At 43.7% G+C, this 24,108-nt stretch overlaps 2 protein-coding genes across 7 annotated transcripts in view; one reads left to right on the top strand and one right to left on the bottom strand.

Moving 5' to 3' along the window:
* The first annotated feature begins 1,107 nt into the window (after positions 1-1,107).
* On the top strand, positions 1,108-21,113 carry LOC117640045 (copine-9-like). 6 transcript variants are annotated; one of them, XM_034376251.1, is made up of 15 exons: positions 1,115-1,559; positions 3,621-3,717; positions 5,364-5,483; positions 5,593-5,651; positions 6,835-7,049; positions 8,774-8,957; positions 9,454-9,577; positions 9,721-9,994; positions 10,808-10,960; positions 11,063-11,098; positions 13,524-13,730; positions 13,825-13,939; positions 15,554-15,769; positions 19,026-19,210; positions 19,717-21,113. In XM_034376251.1, the coding sequence occupies exons 4-15, from the start codon at positions 5,594-5,596 to the stop codon at positions 20,044-20,046; spliced, it is 2,097 nt and encodes a 698-aa protein (XP_034232142.1). In that variant the 5' UTR covers positions 1,115-1,559; positions 3,621-3,717; positions 5,364-5,483; position 5,593; the 3' UTR covers positions 20,047-21,113. The 6 variants fall into 6 exon arrangements, with proteins under 6 accessions (XP_034232144.1, XP_034232140.1, XP_034232142.1 ...); XM_034376252.1 differs by lacking the exon at positions 5,364-5,483 and adding an exon at positions 6,658-6,767 and having other exon boundaries at positions 1,119-1,559; XM_034376247.1 differs by lacking the exon at positions 5,364-5,483.
* A 1,634-nt stretch (positions 21,114-22,747) lies between these two features.
* Positions 22,748-24,108, bottom strand: part of LOC117640424 — a 34,998-nt gene continuing 33,637 nt past the window's right edge. Inside the window, exons 22-23 of the mRNA XM_034376928.1 lie at positions 23,471-23,656; positions 22,748-22,902 (exon numbers count right to left, since the gene is read on the bottom strand). Coding sequence (XP_034232819.1) covers positions 22,769-22,902; positions 23,471-23,656 — 320 coding nt within the window. The 3' untranslated portion in view covers positions 22,748-22,768. The remainder of the gene's footprint in view (positions 22,903-23,470; positions 23,657-24,108) is intronic.

Here is a 24,108-nt window from a genome sequence, read left to right as displayed (position 1 = left end):
TTTGATTCGATGAAACTTTTTTGAAAGATTCGATTCGAAATGAAAATCCTTGATTCGCACATCCCTAGTCCTACGCTTGCAAGTGTCGACCACACTGTGTCCGACGCCTGCATGTGTAGGACACTCCTAAGGCAAATTACACTGAGTTTCCTATTGTGACCCCACACTTCAGCCGTCGGACATTCTGTGGTCGACACTTGCAGGTGTCGGACAGTGTGTGGTCGACACTTCAAAGCGTCGGACTTGCAAGCGAAGAACAAACTGGTCTACGCTTTACACTGTGGCAAAAAGCTACGGAAAATTCTGTAAACAGTTTGTGGTAATTCTCCGTAGCCCCCTTATCAATATTCTCTGTAGGCTCTTACAGTATTTTCAGTGGGACCGCACAGTATTCTCCGTAGGACCTTACAGTGATCTCTGTAGGACTATAGTCTTCCAAGTCCTACGGAGAATACTGTAAGAGCCTACAGAGAATATTGATAAGAGGGCTACAAAGAATCCTAAAAACAAAAATTAACAGAATTTTCCGTACCTTTTTGCCACAGTGTATAGTGTCGACCTGTCCTACACTTGGATTTGCAGTGTGACTTCTGTGAAAAAGTAGAGCACTATTTTATTTTGCTACCTCGTTCTCGTTTTAAGGACAATAATTACCAATGCCCCTAAAAGTTAGGCAACACATTTTTTCTAATGTTGGAATTTTTGAGTCGTTCTTCCTTCCCCTACCGAATTCGACCATTCTAAGCAACTTTTACTTTATAAATTTTTTTGGCAGATCAATATTTACCTACTAAAAAATAAGCCAAATAAATTCAAAATTTTAAATTTTTGCGCGACTTTTTTCGGTTGCCTCATCGGCATGAGTGAGGTGTCAAAATTCTTGTATTTACGAGTGGCATCGAATGAGAAATACCCAACTCAACAGTTTAGAGGTCGGTGAAAAACTATCCACTCAAACGAGACAGGCATCTCATCGCACATCCGTGCGCTGTGGGTTGCCAGTGGGCAGGGCGCTGCGCCGCTAAACGCTCTTCAGCAGAGTGATTCCGAGAGCCGTTTTCGTCGCTCTGTCTCCCTCGGACTCGAAGGACGTCCCATGAGTGCGAGAGAGACAGAGCGACGAAAACGACTCTCGGAATCAGTCTGCTGGGAGCCGATCCACTGGCCGAGCGCCGAGCAACGAGGCTTCCCTCCACACTTGCGGGGGGCGCGGCTTGGGGCTGGGTGCAGGGCCCCTCTCATACCCCTCGCGACAGTCGCTTGTCTTTCCCCGCGACGTTTGGCCTTGACCGTGGCCCACTGAGCGCGCTTTCATCGGTCGCGCCCCACCATGGTCCCCTCTGGCCCTTCTTTCGTTTCCCTTGCTCGACGTTCCCAGCCTCGTTATTCGCAGTTCTGGTCTGTCCATCCCACACGACTGTGTTGTTTACTGACGCTTGTCTGCTTGGCTTTCACTGAGGCACTGCGAACGCGTTCGTCACGACTTCGGTGCTTCGGTGACGCGAAAGAAGAACGGCGGTGCCGTTGTCAGCAATCAGTCGAGTCCACGAAAAGCCAGAGTATGTTCGACACACTCGTTGAGATTCTTCTTCGGCATTTTCTTTGATCGGACACATAAATAAGGGTGGGTCAGTTCGCTTAGGACTTACATGTGGTCAACTGCTCTGCAAACTCAACAGTGTACTCAGTACACTCTAGTAAGAGTGTGCTCATGAGTACACTCTAACTAGCGTGTACTCGGATGAGTACACTCTAACTAGCGTGTACTCGGATGAGTACACTCTAACTAGCGTGTACTCAGATGAGTACACACTTTCAGCTGCATAAATTGCCCGGCGTGCTGTGCTTAACTCCGAGTACACGCTAGTTAGAGTGTACTCATGAGCACACTCTAACTAGAGTGTACTGAGTACACTGTTGAGTTTGCAGAGTGATGTTCAGCGCTCAAAATTTTGCTCATTTGTCTGTAAGTGCCGCAGGCACCTCACTTTTATTTGATCAAGTGCAGGGCATATTTGAAATTGTACGAGTAAAGGGAAACCATTTTAGCCACACATCTCTTCTTGTAAAAGCACTAATTGAGTGTGAAATCTTTTTAAGTCCAGGTGTGACATGTGTTGAGACCTCCAGGAATTCGTCAGGCAACTTCAAAGTGGATAGGTAGTACATGTCGTTGCCAGCAGTAATCAGGAGTTCGAGGCGCGCTCCGTGACGCTCAGTTCAGACTTTATAGTGATATTGCTGTCCTCCAGCCAAAATTTTGGTTAGAATGTGAAAACACAACTTAAGGGGGGACCCTGGTGAAACTTTCAAGTAGGCTTCAAAATAATCCCAGAAAGTTGAAACTTTGCTTAATTATGAGGTTCATAATGGTGAGTTCCCAAAACAAAATTCAATCCAAAATGTTGAACGGTCTCTGAGAAAAGTGGCTTTTTAGTGTTTTTTGGAGCGTTGGGGAAAAATCTTCCTGCGTCTTTCATTGGGACGGAAAGTCTTGAAAATTTTTTTGGGTTATCCTAAAGATGTATAGAAGAGATTTTAGTGACGGAATTTTCAAATTTAACTTCTGTCCTGAGATATGAGTTTTCAAATTTCAACATTAAAAAAAAAGTGATTTTTTCCCTTTTTTCAAACTTTTAGGTGTGTTTAAAAAAAAGTAGGGCTGATATCAAGATCCGTCACTAAAATTTGTCGACAAGTCATCAATGAATAGAGTCCATGCAAGACGACTCATGTAGGTGTCAACCAGGAACGCAGGAAGTCTTTCTACGACAAAATTTTTTGTCGACTGAGCAAAGCCCCCAACCACCACCACCACCACCATGCGCTTTGCTAAAGTGAAGGCTTCACCGGATCAATAGTGTCCTTGTCTACGCTTTTGAATATTCCCCTGAAGACAAGGGCCGGGAAAATAGCACAGTCGTCTCGCACATAGGCATGCAGCAAAGTGGTCTTGGTGAGCACATGAATCCGGAGACCAGTCCGAAGTGGATACCACACCGCAGTAGGTTTTTCGCGTACCTTTCCCGACCTTTTGGCCCGCGACAAATACTGGGTCGAAAACGGTAAATAACGTGGCCCGTTTTAATATCTTAATTGTCGCTGTGTCCCGTTTGACCTCAAGCTGCTTCTATCTGCGATGCTGGCTCCTTGGGTCACGGATTCAAAGATAGCATCAGACTGTGACAGTTTTCCTGTCCACTGTGAAAAGTTGATTGCAATTTTACAAGAAGACTGAAAGAAACTGTCACCGGAAAGTACCTTTAAAAACAGACGAGTAAAAGGTTTATAAAGGGCCAAGAAATGTAGGATTGGTTCTACTTTCAATGGGACGATAATTTTGACGGAAGTTATTTGGTGTGGCTTTCGGCACTGATGCACACTCATAACCCATAGCTTGAAAGCCTAAGGTAAAACAAGTCATCAACGAGACGTACAATATTTGCGTGGAAAGAATATTGAAAGTCATGAAATAAAAACAAATTTCGTGAATATTACAAGGGTGTTAATAAAAGCACTTACTCAAAATTGTGTCGGGCGGAAACTTCAAGGCTTTTTACCTTCTATGTAGTTCAAGTCAGCCCGTTTTGTTTTCTTTCCCTCTTTTATTTTCTGTACAGTGTGCCCAGCGCGTCAGCGCATCATCTCAACGCTATGGGCGGCATCAACGGCCTCAGTAGGAGCGATGGCTTCACCGAAGCCAGTCCACTCTCCGAGGTAAGGAACACTTAACGTTAAGGACCTCAAAATTAAATCACCAAGAGTATTGTCCCGCAATGTGCCCTAAACATCCTGATCGGAAACCAAACAGAGACTAGAGCACTAGATTGTAACCTTCCTTTTATTCTTTGCGATATTAATGTCAGTTCTCAACCCAATAAAGTCACGGTCGCGGATGCGGGGAACCCAATGTCCAAAATGTTCTGGTTTGGCGAACGAAAACATGTCTTGTACAGTTTCAGTTTATTTTCTAACCTCCCGGTCTAGGATGTGACCCCTCGCAGTGCTGAAGTTTCCAAATTTTTAACTTTCGTTTAAACAAGAAAAATTTGGTTTTGATTTTTTTATTAGGCTGTTTTAAGTTTCTGATCTATATTTTTGGTTTCGACCATAGAGTTGGTTGAAATATTTTTTTTAGAGGTCTGGTCTTATTTCAAATGGGTTTTGGTCCGAAAGTAGAAGAACAAACTGAAACATTTATGCGGCGAATGAGCTCTGATCCCATCCACAGAGTATGTTTCTTGTAGGAACTGTACACTGGTGAAACAAAGGCATTAAAATTATGCCCTTTAAGGGCGTAAACAATTTACGCCCCTAAAGGGCATAAATCGTTAATGCCTTTGAAAAGGGCAATAAAATTTTGCTTGAAATTCCCAGGGGGCGGTAACGGCCTAGGAAGCGCGTGAAGCCATGCGCGAGCAAGGTGCAGGGGTTACTTAATTTGCTTCGATTGTAAGATCTAGGCCGTTGATTGCAAAACACTTTGCACAGATCAAAAGAGCACAAAATTTGGGGTGCATTAGGCCTAGTAGACTGCCGGATACTCTACAAACTGAAGTGTGTACTCAGTATGCATCTACAGATGCATACTTGCAAGTACACTCCTACAGATGCATACTTAGCTGAGTACACATCTACAGATGCATACTCAGCTGAGTACACATCTACAGATGCATACTTGGCTGAGTACACACCTACAGATGCATACCTAACCTCTCCAAGTATGCATCTGCAGAGCATACTCAGCTGAGTATCTCTGTAGAGTGTATCAGCTAAGTATGCATCTTAGATGTGTACTCAGCTAAGTATGCATCTGTAGGTGTGTACTTGCAAGTATGCATCTGTAGATGCATACTGAGTACACACTTCAGTTTGTAGAGTACTTCCAATTCAACCGAACACAAGGGCGGAATCATTTACATCGACATGGCAGTTCCATTTTTCCCTAAATTCTATGATTTCTCGTGTTTTTAGGTGTTTTCACTGCACCTTAATATAAGGTAAGGGGGGAGTTTCGAGAAGAGCAATTAGCCTAGTGCACCCTAAATTTCAAGCCCTTTCCATCGGTGCAAAGCGTTTTAAAAACCCCGTCTAGTTTTCATAATCTCGAACAAGTGCGCAACCTCTGCACTGACGGCGCGAGCATCGCTTCACGCTCTCCCTAGGCCGTTGCCACCCCCTGAAATTCCTACACCATTTACGCCCTTACCAAGGGCATAAACGAATTATGCCCTTGCAAGGGCGTAAAAGAGTATTTATGCCCTAAAGGGCGTAATTTTTATGCCTTTGTTTTACCAGTGTAATGTCTGACTTTCTTTTTCGTTGTGTAATCTTCTGGGACAGATCTCCTTTGAAATATCCAGTTATGCTTTTGGTCGGTAGACGCAGAGACCACACCATTATCACGGCAGAATAGCAACATGCTTCGCCGGCATTCTCGCATCTGACTTTATCTCCCAATACTCGGAATCTGAGCTTGCAGGGTAAAATTAAAACAAATGCACATCGACTGCATGTCAGCATGTACGGTCAGTTTCGAAAAGTTTCCTAAACTACTACGGACGAAGGTTTCACATTGTTTTACTGTTGCAGGATGTTGGTTGTTCTCCTCCTCGGACTTTTGGTCACCTTTCAAGGCTGCAGTGCTAAAGGTATGACACTTTAAGAGCGAAGCCCATCGCCCTATTAAATAATAAATACTTATGTCCAGTAAATACACTTGTATTAATATTTTCATACTGCTCCTTCAATGAGTATATATTAACAAATGAATTCTAGAGCAAGTATTTACCAACAAGTGCATACTTGGCAAGACCGGTGTTACGGGGCCCAGCATGCAGTTGTTAGTGTGGTCTAGAACAGGATAAGTATGCATTTTTAAGTGCGTACTAAGTGGACAGTTGACTTTGAAGTGCAGAGCAAACAATCAAAATGTCCGTCGTTCGTCCACCTTGGTAACTCACTCACCACAGAAGGATTGTGTATCGGTTTGAGGAAAATGTTTCTGAAAACGAAAGACTAGTATAGGCTCTGTGTCCTCAACTGTACACTACCTTTAGCGTGTGCTCACGATTACAAGCTTCAGTGTGAACTCCGAAAATAAAAAAGTGAGACATCTCACCAATTTATGGCAAAAAAGACATTCCAGGGAGTTCTTAAAACAAGGAATCGTATGTCTCACCCTCAGGGATCCTTATTTTACCTCAAAAGGGCATCATAACGTTATCGTAAGAGTTGAAATTATAACCAGTAACTTCTAATTTTTTTTCATACACTCTCAGACCTATACGGACTTTTTTCTCTCTTGCTTATTGCGTTTTTTGAGCAAACGTAAACTGTACTATTTTCTTCTTAACTATGCACAATTTTGATCGTAATAAAGATAAAATTGTCAATAGATCATGTAGAAATTAAAACGTACATTGCAAACGACAAAAAGTGCGGTTTAATGGACTAAGTACATTATACAATAAACAAAATAGTGCATAGCTAAAAAGAAAATAGTACTTATTACGTTCGCACAAAAACCTTTATGGCAAGAGATAAAAAGTCAATACGAGTCTGAGAGTGTCAGGAAAAGTTATTTTACTAGTTTCTCGAATTTGTGTGGAGAAACTCTTGGAAATACTTGCTTAAGTCCATTCTCTTAACTTTCAGCGAACATTGTCGTATGTTACTGTGATAGTTGAATGATAAGTTAAGGGTCCCCGCTCAGTGCTCATTCCTCAGAGGGTCAGATGTATCACCAACTGATTTCCAGTGGACTTGTGAGTACACCGTTGAGTTTGCAGAGTGCACAGTGTATGGAATTGAAGAGTCTATTTCTCATTGCAGTTGCGCGCACGAACGGCGACCCTCTACTCGTCGGAAGTCAAGTGCGCATTCGCGTTTTGGTCGAAAGGGACTCGTACTTCGGCGTCGTGGCGTGCGGTGAGGTCCAGTGCGGTGGCGTCCGGATAGACGGCGTGGAGTCGAGAGGAATGGGCTACAGGACGTTCCTGTCCAATGCCACCAATCGCCCATTTCGTGCCACGTGGGTGGTCAAGGAGGTAGGTCGTGGTGTCCGCGCTAAAATGTTTTAGAGTGAAACTGCAAAGAGCACATTGTAAAAATACAAAGCCGGATCTTTTGAAGGTTTCTCCGGAAAAATGATGCAGAGGGCATCCCATCTATTCACGAAGATAGGCCTACTAGGTGATTTACGAAGATTCTTCGTAAATCCACAGGGTAACGCCACTAACCCGAAATATTCCCGGAGATTCGCGAATCTTCATCGTAAATTCACGAACATGATTATGCGTCGTTTCTGAAGAATTTTTTAAGCGGTCTTGCTACCGCTTCTAGCTCTGCATCCGATCCCACTCATCCCATCCCATCCACCCATCCATCCATTCAGGGCGCTCGGGCTCGGAGGGGACTGCATGGTCGTGTTGGTCGTCGTCGTCGTCGTCGTCTGTCGTCGTCCTGCGCCGCCACGCCGCGCCGCCTCGCCGCGCCAGTCCCCACTCCTCACCGCCACCCCCACCCTTCTTGCCCCCTCTCTGCCCGGCCTCCCCGGCCGGTCCACGGCAAGACCGCTTTGCTAAGCTTGCCTTGGCGGAACTTTTTTAATTTAGAAAAGATCCGTTTATGGGTACCAATTAATTTCTTGATTTCTCAAAGTGATCTGTCGTAGTACTATAGGATCCGCTAGACCGTCCCTTATTTTTTCAAATTGAACCGAGACAAAAGTTCGTGGTGCCAAATTGTTCCATTTGGTGAGAAAACACCTCTGCCAAAGTTTGGTGGTGCTACGATATCGCATGGCCGAGCCTGAGGGGCCTAAGTGCAAATTTCAAAAATCGGCCGATTCCGGAATTTTAAAGTTGTCTTCCAAGTAAACACGTCATTTTGATGCCCGTAGGGCGAAAATTTCAAGCGTTTTGCCGTATCTTGAACCGTTATGGCCGAAACGGCGCTCTGAACGCGCTCCGCCACCGCGCGAATCGCCGATCTGGACCCAACTACGACGGTTTTGGGCTTCACCGAGCCGCCCCGGAGGGCAGTGGATCGCTGCGTCGCTGTCAGCACCTTCTCAAAACATGTGTTTGACTGATTGCATAGTAATTGGTAGGTTACAGTTCAATACAGATGTGGTAAAGACCAAATTTTACACCAAAACACGCGAAAAATGCTAAAATGGCTAAATTTGACACTTTGAGGGCATATTTCAGCATTTTCCTATTGAGTAATCCCACTAACCACATTGGAATTTTCAGAGATAGTTCAGATACATGTTTAGGGAAGGTGCTGACAGCGACGCAGCGATCCACTGCCCTCCGGGGCGGCTCGGTGCAGCCCAAAAGCGTCGTAGTTGGGTCCAGATCGGTGATCCACGCGGTGGCGGAGCGCGTTCAGAGCGCCGTTTCGGCCATAACGGTTCGAGCTACGGCAAAACGCTTAAAATTTTCGCCCTACGGGCATCAAAATGACGTGTTTACTTGAAAAACAACTTTCAAATTCCGAAATCGGCCGATTTTTGAAATTTGCACTTAGGCCCCTTAGGCTCGGCCATGCGATATCGTAGCACCAACAAACTTTGGCAGAGGTGTTTTCTCACCAAATGGAACAATTTGGCACCACGAACTTTTGTCTCGGTTCAATTTGAAAAAATAAGGGACGGTCTAAGGATCCGCTGACTAGCGAATGAACAACGAGCGAGAGAGAATGCCACCCTCTAGCCCGGAGTGTACGAAATTATGCTGTAATCACTTTTACATCGTGACACCAACAGGATTACCCGTACATCACTGCCTTTGTTCCGGGGAAGGAGTACACTTTCGTGGTGGCTCGACCCGCCGAGCAGAAAATGGAAGTTTGGCTTGAAGGCAAAGAAGAGCGTGTAGCTCAAATAAACCTTTCTCCAGGGGTTTCTGAGCTCCACGTCGCCTTTAAGAACGGCGACTACAGATTCATAGGTGAGTTATTGCATCCACTGGTCACTATTTCTCAGTCCTAATGTTGACTTGCCCTTTTCAACATATACTTCAGTTCTCTTAAAAAATAAAAACACAATGTGTCAGAATTTCTATAAATTTGAAGAATACAGCACGCTTAGTAAAATATTTTCGACAGCCACACTGGGCTCACAGCGGGCTGAAAATTTCGGAGAAGGCACCATTATCTGTTTAGAGGGGGATAAATTGCCGAAATCTAGGCACATTTTTCTCTGTCGCAAGGATATCTTCAGCGACTCAACGTTTACATAACCCTCCGTAACTTACAAACTACCGGGAGTTCAGTTGGGGCCTCTTTGAGAATGAATTCATCAGACAGTGATAACGTTTAATTTGTAGAATGAACTCCCTGACGCAAATATATCTAGGACATCAAAATCTCAATTTCCAGTACCCAAAATACAAACTACCATGACGTTGAAAATAAGAATCTGTAAACATTTTGTGCTGCTAACAGGAGATGATTTTGAATCATCTGGAGCACTGCGAAGGGCTTTGTGTACGGGCACCAAGGTCGGGCACCAGGCGACTTCGTTAAAAGAAACAGGGTCTGACATAGTTGAAATCAAGACAGGGTGCAGGTATGTAGAAATTCACAAACCAGCAGAAATGCTCAACAGCTGTCAAGTTTACTACACTCGTTTCCCCTTTCATTTGCCAAGTCGGAATTCAAAAATGGATTTTAGAAAGATTTCTTTAGCAATAACAAATTAACTTGCTTCAGGTATGAGAGTGACGACAAAGTGCAGGCCATGTGCGTCATCTTTCTCGTCGTCGAGGGCGTCAAAGGAAGGCAAGAAGTATACCGGGCGACTCTGGGTCGCGAAAACTACGATCCTGAACAGGAAGAAACTCTCCAGCTGCCGTTCCGATTTGAGGAAAAGCAATACCTTATCTTTGAGGTGTACAGAGGTTACTCTGATTGCGACATACCTGATCGCGACGATCTTCTTGGCACTGTCCAGACTCCTCTTGCTACCGTAAATACGAAAGGAATCGTAAGTAGTTTCTTTCCATAAGTTTCTTAGAAGGACCTCAGAATTGATGTGTGGTGATCGCTTCGAGACCAAAATATTTGTCGTAAAAGGGGAGGGGGGCTTTGATAGAAAGGCAATACATGCTTCCTGGCTCAGCTGGCACTTCATCTGACGGTCCCCACGGTAAAAGTGCCCTCTCTTTTTGGCCTATCCCGTGTATTTTTGTAATAAAAATACCGGAGGGACGGGCAATTAGTGTGATGCATGCTGTGCGTCCGCCCGAGGACTTCCCGTGGTCCAATCTTGGCCAAATTTGGTATGCAGCCTCCTTGAGCGACCCTAAGAACCACCTGGTGGCAGCTAATCCGATCCGAGCCCCGGGGGCGCTGCTGCGGGTGCATCATGATCTGGGGTCGAGGAGGATTTCGGCAACGGATGCAGCTGGAAGGGCATATAGGGATATTTTTGGAATCAGGGCGACGAGACGAAGCTATCGGTGCTAGTTTGGACCGAATCGGAGAAGTTCGGGCCCGGGTTCAAATCCCAGTGGGGTATATTCCGACCATTTTTTACATTCGCGTTTTTGCATTGTTTCTCATGTTTTTAAGAGTGCTGATGACGAAAATGACACCTATTTTGGTCCCAGACTGAGGTTCAAAGTCCGTTAGGGCTAAACATATGCAAAATTCGCTCATTAATTGTACGGGACGGGCCAAAGTTGCCCGTGTATCGCTAATTATCCTGGTTATTCTCGGCAGAATATTGATCTATAATAGGGAATGGAATATTCATTTTGAGTTAAACGCTCTAAGACATGACTAACCTCAATTTAAGGTGGAGGTGGCGGTGAAGCAGCCCAATGGCGACAAGTATTCAGCGCGGTTCCAGCGAAACTGCGACGAGAGGCTGACCCTGCAATTCAGCGGGAGGAGTCTTGAGGGAAACGGAGATGTTTTCCTCGAAATAATTAAAACCGCCGTGAAGAAGGTGAGTGCAATTTCGTCCCTGCTGCATTTTTTAGCGTGGGATTTTGGGGCGGTGCACATAGCACAGAAAATTTTAACTGTAACCTGAATTTTCTCTGCCCAGGGTGGTGTCAGTGAGGAGGTCGCTGAGACCAACAAGGCAAGTAGGCGTGGTTCACCGGAGTAAGGAGAGATTGAAGGGAAACTGCAACAGATTCGGAACAAATTGAGCCTTTTGATCTGTGCACTGGTGCACTGAGACACTAATGTTGTTCGGACTTTCACTGAGAAAACCTTACAAACTATTTTGGGCTTTACAAAGAATAGTAGTTTGTTGGCTGAGCGATAGCGAAGCCTGTTACTCCAGTGCGGTTGAAAAGTTTTTTCTGTCAGTCTGTGTGTCTGTCTGTGTGTGTACACTACTCCTCCTGAACGGCTCGGCCGATCTGGCTGAGATTTTGCAGGCTTATTAGGTATGTTCTTGGCTCGGCACACGCGAAATTTCACTATCCTAGCTCAACTGGTTCAGTTTTTAAAGCCGAAAAACACCTAAAAACGGCGAAAAATCGAGTTCTCTGCAGACAGATCACTTCTGCCTTGAAGAAAGGGGGGTCTGGAGGGTGGAGCCCCCCAGCCCCAACAAGTTAAAAAGTTATAAGGGTCAAGAACGTGTTATCTGTAGATGAAACAACTCTACCTGGAATGAAGGGGGGTCTGGGCGCCGCTCCCCAGCATGCAACAAGTAAGAAGTAACCGACGATGGGCAAGCCATGGCCTGCCGAAGGCAGACTAGCGCCGCAGGCCAAGGTAGGTACGCCAGGCGCGGATGGAAGGAACAGGCCGCGAGACATCGCGAAGCCTGTTACGACAAGACGCGGTCTGGCGTAAACCTACCTTGTATAACAAACGAAAGCTTGCAAAGAAAATACTTCGTAATTTACGAACTATTCCTTCGTATAACAAAGTATTATAGTTTGTTGGCTGAGCGATAGCGAAGCCTGTTACTCCAGCGCGGTTGAAAAGTTTTGTCTGTCTGTCTGTGTGTCTGTGTGTGTACACTACTCCTCCTGAACGGCTCGGCCGATTTGGCTGAGATTTTGCAGGCTTATTAGGTATGTTCTTAGCTCGGCACACGCGAAATTTCACCATCCTAGCTCAACTGGTTCAGTTTTTATAGCCGAAAAACACCTAAAAAAACGGCGGAAAATCGAGTTTTCTGCAGGCAGATCGCCTCTGTCCTGAAGGAAGGGGGGTCTGGGGGGCGGAGCTCCCCAGCATGCATTAAGTAACCGCCGACGGACAAGCCAATGCCTGCCGAAGGCAGGCTAGCGCCGCAGGCCAAGGTAGGTCAGGGGGTGGCAACGGCCTAGGAAGAGCGTGAAGCGATGCTCGCGCCGTCAGTGCAGAGGTTGCGCACTTGTTCGAGATTATGAAAACTAGACTGTGTTCTTCAAAACGCTTTGCACCGATGGAAAGGGCTTGAAATTTAGGGTGCATTAGGCTAATTGCTCTTCTCCAAACTCTCACCTTACCTGATATTAAGGTGCAGTGGAAACACCTAAAAACACGAGAAATCATAAAATTTAGGAAAAACTCGAATGCGCCATGTTGATGTAAATGGTTCCACCCTTGTGTTCGGTTGAATTGGAAGTATCGGGCAGTCTACTAGGCCTAATGCACCTCAAATTTTGTTCTCTTTTGATCGGTGCAAAGCGTTTTGCAATCAACGGGCTAGATCTTACAATCGCAGCAAAATAAGTAACCAATGCACCTTACTCGCGCATGGCTTCACGCGCTTCCTAGGCCGTTGCCGCCCTCTGGGTAGGTACGCCAGGCGCGGATTGGAGGAACAGGCCGCGAGACATCGCGAAGCCTGTTACGACAAGACGCGGTCTGGCGTAAACCTACCTTGTAATATGTATGCTCAAAATATTTCGTAAGGTTTTAAGAGTGTTAATTTCTGTAAAATCTGTAATTCCACGCAAATTTATCATGCTTCACAGTATCAATGTTTCGGATTCAGCTGCAAATACGAAATTTGGCAATTCTCTAAAGATGTGATTTGTTACCGGAATATTCCGAAACCTCAATAAAATTTAAAGGTGGTGGTTGAGTTTTCCGAAATATTCTCTTGGCCTGTTTTTCATGCACAAGTCTCCCTTACCGTATATTGCGAAAGATCAATGCAGGAAAAGGGAAGAGAGGCAACCAGTTTGTCGCTAAGGTTTACACCAAACTTTGCGGTGTCTAAAGAAATGGTTCAAAAATGGTCAATAAGGGAGAACATGTACCGTAGGCCGGGGTAATATGAGACAATTTCGGGGTAATATGAGACGCACGATTTTTATCGTTAGAATTATAATCCTCGTGGCATTTGATGACTCATCCCTGTCAATTTTCACGGCGAAAAATGGTACGAACAAGAGTGAATCTTACGCAAACCAAACTCCGTCTCCTATTACCCCGAAATCGTCTCATATTACCCCTTCTTACGGTAGTGTGGGACGACGTTTCCTGTAGAAAGACCGGCGCGGTCGTCGGGCTGTCATTTTGACTGCCTAATAATGATCACCCTTCCTTTGCAGGTGAAGAGGGACATAGACCTTCTCATATGGGACGAGATGTCCGTGTCTGTGAATGCGCTGTGCGATGGCGATTACAACCGCACGATACGAGTGAACGCCTTGCAAACCGACGAGGAAGGTACCACATTGATTGGATCCTTCAATACCACTCTGAATGAGTTGAAAACACCTAATGCCACGTACGAACTCTTCAATCATGCCAAACAGGTGCGCTGCAGTACATGTTAATCGCACTGAATATCAGAGTGCGGGATTCACTACGGGCTTAAGTGACTAAAACGTTCTTTTCTCATTTTCTCAGTCTCTGAAACATTCCGGCGAAATAAGAGTGGGAGAAATCCCTCAGATTCCTACCTTCAGCCAATATGTGGCTGTAGGTTTTGAGCTGTTGGGCACCGTTCAAATTGATTTCACAGGTGAGGTTTGAATCAAGGGAAGTCCAACTTCCATCCTGCATTATTGATCCAGAAGAAGGGGATAACGAAGCTTATCACTGAATGTTTATTTTACTATTGAGCCCCCACACTAAATTACTATGTAGGTTTTTCTACGCGCCAATGCACGAAATTAAACATGCACGATTTTCTGCATACCTGCGCACGAAATCGTGCATTGTCGCGCACAAATTCGTGCGTTAAGTGCATGTTTAATTTCGTGCATTGGCGCGCAGAAAAACTTACATAGTAATTTAGTGTGCCAGAATGGTTTAAGGGGGGCTCATACATGTTAAAGGCACTTTGTAAAAAAAAATTTTGATGTAGACGGATCAAGATTTTACAATTTCTGTGTTAAAACCCTTTCAGATGACTGAGTTAGCCTCATTTTGGCCTAATTTTGGCTTAAACTTAAGTGACTTAGGACATTTTTGGACATTTTGTCGAAACGTTTTAAATTTTGGTTCTCGTAAGACTTTGTTCGCATACTTGCTCAGATCTGTGGGGGAAAATCAGGGAGACTCATCCCTAATAGCGTCATAGAATTGACTAGAATGGGCTTTTAACCTGCAATAGTTTTGAAGAATAGAAATAAAAACAAATTTTTTGTTCAAAAATTTGTTTAAAAAGTTGGTAGAAAAAATTGTTTTTTTTTTTCTTGAAAACTATTGCAGATAAAAAGCCCATTCTAGTCAATTCTATGACACTACTAGGGATGAGTCTCCCCGATTTTTGCTCCACAGATCTGAGCAAGTATGCGAACAAAATCTTACAAGAACCAAAATTTTAAACGTATCGACTAAATTTCCCAAAAATGTCCAGAGTCACTTTACGTTAAGCCGAAATGAAGCTTACTCAAATATCAAAAAGGGTTTTAATACAGAAATCGCAAAATCTTGATCCGTCTACATAAAAAAATATTACAGAGTGCTTTTAACATGTATGAGCCGCCCCCTTAAATCGTTGCACCAAATTATTTGACTCAATTCGTCGCAGTTGAGAAAATTCACGCCGGAAAGGGTAGAACTCAAATTGACCCTCCCCTTTTGACCTCCTTCATCGAAAAATAGAGATAACTCAGCTAAAGTCTACATGAACCCGTTGCGAAAATTGGCTAAAGGAGTCCAACTTTTATTTTTATGAATCTAGGAATCAAGTGAACCCCTCGTCATTTTTTGGACTTAATTTGGAAAGGGACATAAAAAAAACGTTGTGCCGACTATGTTTCCATTTGTTTTGTCTCCGAATTCTACTTCGTTGAGGGCATTTAAGTTAAGAGGACTCTGTTTTCCATTTAAACGGAAAGTGATTTATCATTTTGACTGATCACTGTGACTTACAAGTCACAGATTCATTGAACGAATAGACCTGACACTTTTGATGTATTCCTCAAAATTTTACCGAGGGTTTTCAATTTTTTTCTTGGACTTTTTTGTGTAATACAATTCATGTGTTTTGTTCTAGTTTCCCCAGCTCAGTTTTTTGTTTTTCCTTAAATTTGGCGTCAAAACTGTTTTATCCCCTTCTGTAGCGCTCCCTGGATCTATTCGTCTTGAGCCGTGATCATTCGCTTGAATGTTGTTAGCTTGTTCACAGGGTCCAACAATGCTCCAGTCCCTTCCCTGCACAACATTGGGGAGGAACCTAATAAATACGAGTTGGCCATAAAAGGTGTATGCAGTGTCGTAGAAAACTTCATAGCCAATCGTATTTTTAAAGCCTACGGCTTTGGCGTCAATTTTCACGGCACAGTGTCGCACGACTTCAACCTAAATCTCGACTCAGGCAGCCCTGATTGTGTTGGAGTAGAAGGTAGGTTAACTAGCTTGGATCCAAAACTTTGCAATTCATTAAGGCAATGCATTAAGACAATATTTATACTTCTAATTCTTACTTTTTAAACTAATTGGTTTGGAGTTATTTGGATTCCTCATTGCAAGACTAACAAAAATGAAAATACATGTCATAGCTTTGGACGTGGAGTGTAGAGGCCTTAGAGAAATTACCGTACTGAACCGTCCAAAGCCATTTGGAACGGATGAAGCTTTAAACGTCTGTAGGGTGTTTTTTTTTCTGAGGTAATTGGCCTGATCGTAAAAACAGCCAAAGAAACAATTACCGTCAACGGGGGTAACTTGGGACACCGGGGGTAACTTGGGACAGTCTGTCCTGTACAGCTTGTTGGTGCTGCCATTCCGCGACGGGGGTTCCTAGCGTCAAACCCGCGGCAGGGTTTTCTTTCAGAGGCCTCAGGGCACGCGCGGAAAGGTAGAAAAGGTGCATAACATAACAATTAGTATTTGAGAAACGGGAAACTACATAATAGGGTTTTTGACAAAATTTGTCAAACATTGACAAGTTGACCCTAGTGCAAGGAGTGATATGCAGATTTGGCCGATTAGTCTCTCTGGGTTGTTAGATCATACACAGACAATAAAGTTCGCAAAAGGGCGTTGATTATAGTTTTCCCATCTTCGGTCCAGACTTCATTTTCTCAAAAATCGAAATTTTACGGGGTAACTTGGGACAGTCTTTTCCTCATGTTTCCAGCAGTCGTAGCCTCCTAGGAGTTGACTTACCTGGTCCCTGACTTAACTTAAACTTAGGATTTGACGCTCATGATGGAAAGAGATGCCTTGCTCTGCAGTTTTGTCTTCTGGTAATCCATATTTTGAAATTTTCAGAACATACCTGGAAAATACCAGTAGAAAAGAGAGTTCCGCCTAGAGCCCTAGATATAGTCCAACATCGGTCCTACAAGAGTTCCTAGGCCTGAATTTTTGGTCTATATGTTGTGACTTGAATTTATTACGTCCATTAACATCAATAGATGCATGGGAACGTAGCTAATTACCTACTGTCCCAAGTTACCCCCGGTCATGGGGTAACTTGGGACACTCTTTCGGGACCGCTTGGAAACGATGTAATCGAGGCAAATGAACCAGACAAGCATGAAATCATGGGAAAAGGGTCAAACTTTAACATAGTTAGGATCCAATGGTCTGGGTTGAGAATCTTGCCTCTGGCGTTCAAAAAACGTGAAAAAGTGTCCCAAGTTACCCCCGTTGACGGTATTTCAGTGAGAATACTGGTCAAATTACACTTCTTGGGAAAGAAGTTCTTAGGTCATGGTGCCCCCCACGGGGTGGTCGTGGTACCTCACGTATGGGGTACTATTTTCTCAAACCATGATAAACATTACGGACAAGTTTCAATGGGTAGACGAGGTCCTTGGAGGTCCGAAGGATTCCCTTATGCTGGAAACTTAACTTTACGAACCTCAGAGTAGTGTGGATGGAGGTGCAAAACAAGTGGTCATGGATCCCCACCCTCCCTTCCTACCAACCCTTGGCTATTATTACTCCTTTATACATCGGGTCTTAAGAAGCCCTAAGGGAAGGTGGGGTGACAGCCTTAGTGTACCATGTGACAGTGGCCTTTAGTCTGGGTTTAAATCCTACTCAGCGTACCTATACGCAAAGAATGAACGAAGAAGTCTTCCAGCTTTTTATTTCCGTTGAGTTTATCAATTTATCATCTTTGGTTCCCGAGCAATAAAGGTTTGAGTAACTGGTGTACAAATGTCACAGACTGAACACATTCAACTGAGTGAATCGTGGAATCCCAAAGCGAATGACAGTGGTGTCACATGGTGCCCAGATCAACAGTTTTAGGGGAAACAGCAATAACGCTCGAAGTTTATGCCGTAGAGAATCGAGCCAAAGCTTGTTTTGCGCTTAAAACATCAAAGAAGAACATCTTGCAGAGCATATGTCCTTAAAATGTATTTTGAAGGTAAAAAGCCGACGCGGCGGGAAATAGAAAAAGTTTCCAATTAGCTATTTTAAGACGGTTTCCAATTCTGATCGCTACCATTCCCGTCCTTTTCGAAGGAGAGTCACGACCTATTGCACGTCGATTCTCCTTCATGATACCTTCCTTTGAGTCTTCTTACCGCTGTTGGATAGCAAGCCGTTTGGGAGAAAAAGCCAAAGTCACATGGTTGCCGTGTCACATGGTACCAAGGGGAAATCACTTTGAATTTCGGTGTACAAATCCAATGAATTTCAGTTGACTTTCGATGAATTTCAGTCGACTTTCGGTAAATTTCAGTCAAAATTCGACGTTTTTTAGTCAAATTTCGATGGAGTTTTGGTGAAATTTCGATGAATTTCAGTTGAATTTCGACAGTGAATTTTACATGGTTGATGAATTTTGGTGTACAAATTTGGCTGGAGTTATTTCCCCTTGCATGGTACCCCACCTTCCCTTATCTAGTGTTTCACCTTCCACCTTCCCTTATCTAGACTCTAATGTTTGTTGTAAGTTGTGTAGTGACTCGTTTCAAAAGTCACTTTTCCAAAATTGCCGAGCCCATACCTTCTCTTAGAAGGATCTCCATTAGGTAAAAAGGGATGACAGTCACAGAGCTGGCGTAATTTAAACGTTACTATCACACTAAATTGATCCACGAAGCGGAAGAAGGCCTTAAGTCGAGTTGAATCCGTGCACTTTAGAAAGGCCTGAACCTTGCAGGTGGGAGAACAGGTGGGGAATGTCATCTAAAAATAGATGCAAGAGGATGGGACTTATCTCACCACACTTATTTTTGGACCAAAATTTCGCTCAAGTTTACTTGATAGACTGATAAGAGGTCACTGAATCAACTCGACTTAACCCCTTCTTCCGCTTCGTGGATCAACTACTATGTAGGTTTTTCTGCGCGCCACTGCACGAAATTAAACATGCGTACGCACGAATTTGTACGCGACAATTCACGATTTCATGCGCAAGTATGCAGTAAATCGTGCATTTTCGCGCACAAATTCGTGCGTTACGAAGTGCATGTTTAATTTCGTGCATTTGCGCGCAGAAAAACCTACATAGTAATTTAGTGTGACCAAACTTAAAAATACCAAGTAAATGGCCAGTTTTAATCTTTCTTTCATTGCACTTTTTAGACAGCTTTCTTCTAGCATTTAAAGTCGTCTAATCAGCTTTCTTCTTGTTTCGAAAGTCCTATTGCATTTTCAGTGCCCACGTGACATGTTCCTCTTACCTTGTGCAGGCATCTTAGAGACCTACCACAAATCTCTCCGGAAGCTTGACGGGTTAATGTCTGGTCCGACCTACTTTGCTCCTGGATTATCTAAGGTGATAGCTATGGCAAGACAGTTCACAGATGGTTCAAAATACTTCGTGCATCTACTCTTGACTGATGGAAACCTTCACGACCTGAAAGAAACCAAACAGGTACGCATGGGCAAACTTTACGTTTGCCTCTCTAATAAGCAAATGCTTTCAAACGCGATGCGGAGGGAAAAGAAAAGCCATATCGATAACTTTTGCAACGTTCATAGAGCTATAATGTTGCAAACTTCCCATAAACTACAAAATAAAATCACTTACGTATGTTGCATTTTGCTCCCTCACATCTCGTTAAGAATTGATGGTATATTTGGTCTTCAGAAAATTAACTTCCTGAGTAATTGTTTAACCCCCACCCCGTGGTTAATTCCACGCGTAGGCGTCGTATTCGTTATTAATTATAATTAATATTTAAAAATGTATACGTCGTGGGCATCAGTCCAAATGAAAAATCAGCTACGGGAATCGGCGCGACTCTCATGTCATGCCCTATTTCACCGCGACTGTTATGTGAGGTCAATTATTGACGAGACTTTTGTCATGCCATAATTCGGCTCTGCGTCCAGCTATTCCATGTACATTGATTACTTGTGTTCTTTTTGTCCTGACAGGCTATCCTGGAAGCATCTGGCTTACCGATTTCAATCATTATGATAGGGATCGGTGATGCAGACTTTTCCACGGTAAGGACCTTGTTGACAGACGTGGAAGGGGGAGAAGCCAAGACAGGGACCATCTGGAACAAGGGCGAACGAGCCGTGCGAGACATTGTCCAGTTTGTGCCAATCAGGGAATTTCAGGGAACTAACCTGGACGCTGAAGGTAAATTGCGGAGGCACGTTTTATCAAAAATCCCTCCGCAATACCTTGAGTACATGAAAATCAAGAAAATACCCCCCAAGCCTCCACGGAACTCCAAAATTGAACGTTACTGTGCGTAGCACCAGTAAGTGACGGCTAGAGGGGGTGTTTTCCAATCCATCCCAAGCACGCGGTAAAAGGCGCACACAGACATTGCAGCCTTTGGAGACACACTGAAAGACTGATAATTTTTATCGGAACGCTTGCTAACGTGGTCACATTCGGCAGGTCAAGATAATTACATCACTGCACATACGGAATGAGTAAAAGAAATACATCAAGGAGAATGTTCAGCTTGCTTCGAATCTTATCTTAGGCACGTTTTTCCTTTTCGCTCTCATCGCAGGAACGTGACATCACGTTGAAACGAACGTGACAAGATGTCACATTCGTTTGGATGTGAATCGGCCAAAAATTAGCTTGTTCACATTCAATCGAATGTGACACAATGCTGAAACGAACGTGATATTTTGTCACGTTCGTTTCAACGTGATGTCACGTTCCTGGAATGAGAGTGTCGTTGTTACAAAATGTAATTGTTTTTAACTGTTTGTAACATTCCGAAAGAAATTTGTATCCTACGAAGTAATTGTTCCCTAGGAACAGTTCGTAGCCTCATTTGTTCAGGGCAGTAAAGGGGACATTTTTCTTTTTGTAAGATGTACCAAGAGTCACTGGATTGTAAACCCTTGTTGACGATGCAGTAAGGTGCGAGGGGGAAATCACTTGCGTAAAAGTCGGGTCACCGATTCCTAGTATAACGCGTCATAGTAATAGCTTAATAGCCAAATTTTTAAAATTTTCCCTATTTAGGGTTTGATTTTAGCCTAAATCTGGATATTTTGGAGCGTAATAAGCCTACTGTAATAGCGTAAGAGAACCTAATAGGGAGTAGTCGGGTCACAGTTTTTAAGAGTGATTTCCCCCTCGAGTAAGGTGCATGCATGTCGGTCACTACTGACACATCTCTCGCCTGCCACCGTCCTAGAACCATAAATCAACCCCCGTTTGGGGCGTTGAATTCTTTATGGACTGCTACTTTGTGCCCGAAGCCACTGTCGTACTTGCCTCCACCTGGAACCCTGCCCTTATTTGTATCCAACGCATATGATGCGGAGTAAAGTATGTATGCTTAATCGATGTATAACCTGTGTACCCTTTATTTCCATATTGCGGCTTGGGCCGAAGTGTTAGTTGATGCTACCGTAGGACGGGGTAATATGAGACAAATTTCGAGGTTTTTTGTGAATTCCCCCTTTCAATTTCAATTTGAGGTACTGAGGTGTTCATCACTTGTTCATTGACCCTTTGGCTACACTCTCACCAAATTTCTGATTTTTAGGTGCAGTGGGGACCCTTCAATAACCTTCGGAATGCCGTCCCATATTTCCCTGCAATGTGGGGTAATATGAGACAAAAGAAAGAAATGTTAAGGGGAGGTTCTACTGAAAATCTTACTTTCTTCAAATTGAGTCCCATTATCAATATTCATTGTAAATTTAAAGTATTTCATAGTAAATAGTTAAATTTGAAGTTTGGAGAGCAATACCTAGCCCCCAACCCAGTCGAAGAGGAATTTTCTGCTATTTCCAGTCGTAACTTGAAAAATTCTCCTACGCAAAGTATTTCAACATAAACTGATGTTCTGGGCATTTTTCACTTCTTTGGTTCATAATTGATAAACCGTGGCATTAGTTAGATACTGGGGCCATTACAAAACCATAAGCTGTGTTTTTAAGACAGCATGTCAATAAAATTTCAAGAAAATGTTAAAATTTCTGATATTTTAGTGACTTTTTTTCTGAAAAGCAACGACAAAATAAATTTGTTGAGTCCCATGTCTTGGTGATGCCACGCTTTATTGCATATGAGCCAAAGAAGTGAAAAATGTCCAGAACATCAGTTTACGTTGAAATACTTTGCGTAGGAGAATTTTTTAAGATATTGCTACAATAGGCTGAAAAAACCTCTTCGACTAGATTTGGAGGGAGGTATTGGGCTCTAAATTTCATGTTTGACCATTAACTATGTATTACTATACATCTGCAACAAATTTTTACACTGGGTCTCAATTTGAAAAATGCAATATTTTCAGTAAAACCTCCCCTTAACAGTGCAGTTCCTTTCGTTTTTCGTAACGTGAATATTCACACACTTCAGTTTTGTTGTTTCCCAAATAAAATATACTCTCAGACACTTTGCTAAGTAGTTTACAGCAACGAAAGAGTTTAAATAAAGCAAGGCTGAGGTTGCTACAGTTTTTAAAAATCTCATACCGGTTCTGTTCAGACATTTTGCAACTAACGTCAACTCGGCATTTAACTGAAACACAGAAAGAGGTTTTGTTTAACCGTGGTTCTTTTCAAATTTATTTTTAGATAATCGCAATGCACGCTTACAACTGCATGCTTTGCACCGTTTAGCCCCATGCTAGGAAAGCCTACGAAACATTTGATTCATGACTACGAAGAAAATTGAGGCATTGTAGAATTGCTTCGTAGTATGAAGAAAGACTATGTATTACGAAGGATTTTGCTTCATGATACGAAGTATTTCTTCTTAGATTTTACAATGCCTTCATTTCTTGTTTCGCATTACAATGCGATTCTTCGAAGAGTTTTTACTGTGTACTCGCTGTAAGGACGCATTTGTCATTGTGTGCTCGGTAGACCGAGTGGTAGGCAGTAGATAGTTAGATTCGTACGAGTGCGTGCGTCGTCTGGTCGCACACGCGGTTAAACTCATGGAAAACCAACACACAAAAAAGTAATGCGAGGTTACTGCGTCTCAACGAGTTTTAATCTAACGATTGTTGGGTGGTGGTGACTCGGTGGGCAGCGAGCGGAGGGTCGTCGTGTTCATCGGGGCCGCGGTGGTCACCTTGGTCGCGGAGGTAGTTGTGCCAGAGGTGGATTGCTCCAGTTCCTTCTTGTCACCTGGATGGATTGATTCGTTTAGATGCATTCAACCTTTGAAAAAGATTTCGAAAAATTGAGCTCGTAAATACTGTTGACAAGCTTTTACCGGTCATAGAAACTCAAGACATAGCACGTCTAGGCTCTACCAGGAAGGAAACCACACACCATGCTCCACCGTCGGGAGTGCGGCCCGAGGGGTCGGCAACTCTTATATTACTTCGTACGCGGTGGCTATATTACCCGCATATTACCTGTATATTACTATATATTGCTTGCATATTACCACAATTTTGCCTCTATAATACCCCTATATTACTATATATTACTTTATATTCGTTTATATTACACCCTATATTACTGGTAATATACGTATACTCCCTCGTACACGGCCAAGGGAAGTTGCCGACCCCTCGGTGCGGCCAATAACGCTTTAAGGACAAAAGGTCCCTAAGCATTTTGCGTGAAGCTCGCTCCAGGATAAGGAGCGCTTTGTGCGGCTTTGTGGCTGCCTGCCATTTGGAGCATGCCGTGCTTTCTCTTGAGTTCCCAGAGTGAATGCAATAGACTAAAAGCCAGTGCCCCCTACCCGGACCATCTGGCATGGCGTCGCGCATCTCGGCGGCCAGCCACTCGAGAACGTCGGGGTCGTCTAGGTTGGTGAAGGAGCGGTCGCTCTTCCACGAGCCACCCAGCACGCCACGGAGGTACCACACGCCGTCCGTGATGACTGTCAGCGGGTAGCCCAGCGGTCTGATGGTCTTTACTACATCACCTGCAACAATGCACACAATTTTTGGTCCACCCCGTACGCTGAAATTAAATGGAAAGACTCTGCGCCAAATTATGGCGAGACAAAAAGTCTCAAGTTTTGGTCAGACCTGGAAGACTCGCCAGAATTTGGTTAGACGAACCGTGTCTTGCCACGTAATGGTGATTCATTTTCGTCCGACCACTGTGTGCAGGACGCAATGGACCGTATTGCCTGGGTTCATAACCCTGACAATATTGTGGCTGGACTAAAGAAAAAGGTCACACCATTTTCCAGGTTCGGCCAAGACTTGACAAGACTTGGTGTCTCGCCCGAAAGGTTGAAATTTGTTGTTTTTTAGTGTGGTGCTTGTAAACTTAACACAGGAGAACAAGATTTTTGTCAAAATAAAAATGTTTAAAATGCACGGCATATGGGCCAAATAGACTAATTTTTATCGCACCACAAACATTTAA

Source organism: Thrips palmi, unplaced genomic scaffold (genome assembly GCF_012932325.1).
Source record: "Thrips palmi isolate BJ-2018 unplaced genomic scaffold, TpBJ-2018v1 HiC_scaffold_12, whole genome shotgun sequence".
Lineage (NCBI taxonomy): Eukaryota > Metazoa > Arthropoda > Insecta > Thysanoptera > Thripidae > Thrips > Thrips palmi.
This window is presented reverse-complemented; position numbering and strand designations above follow the sequence as displayed.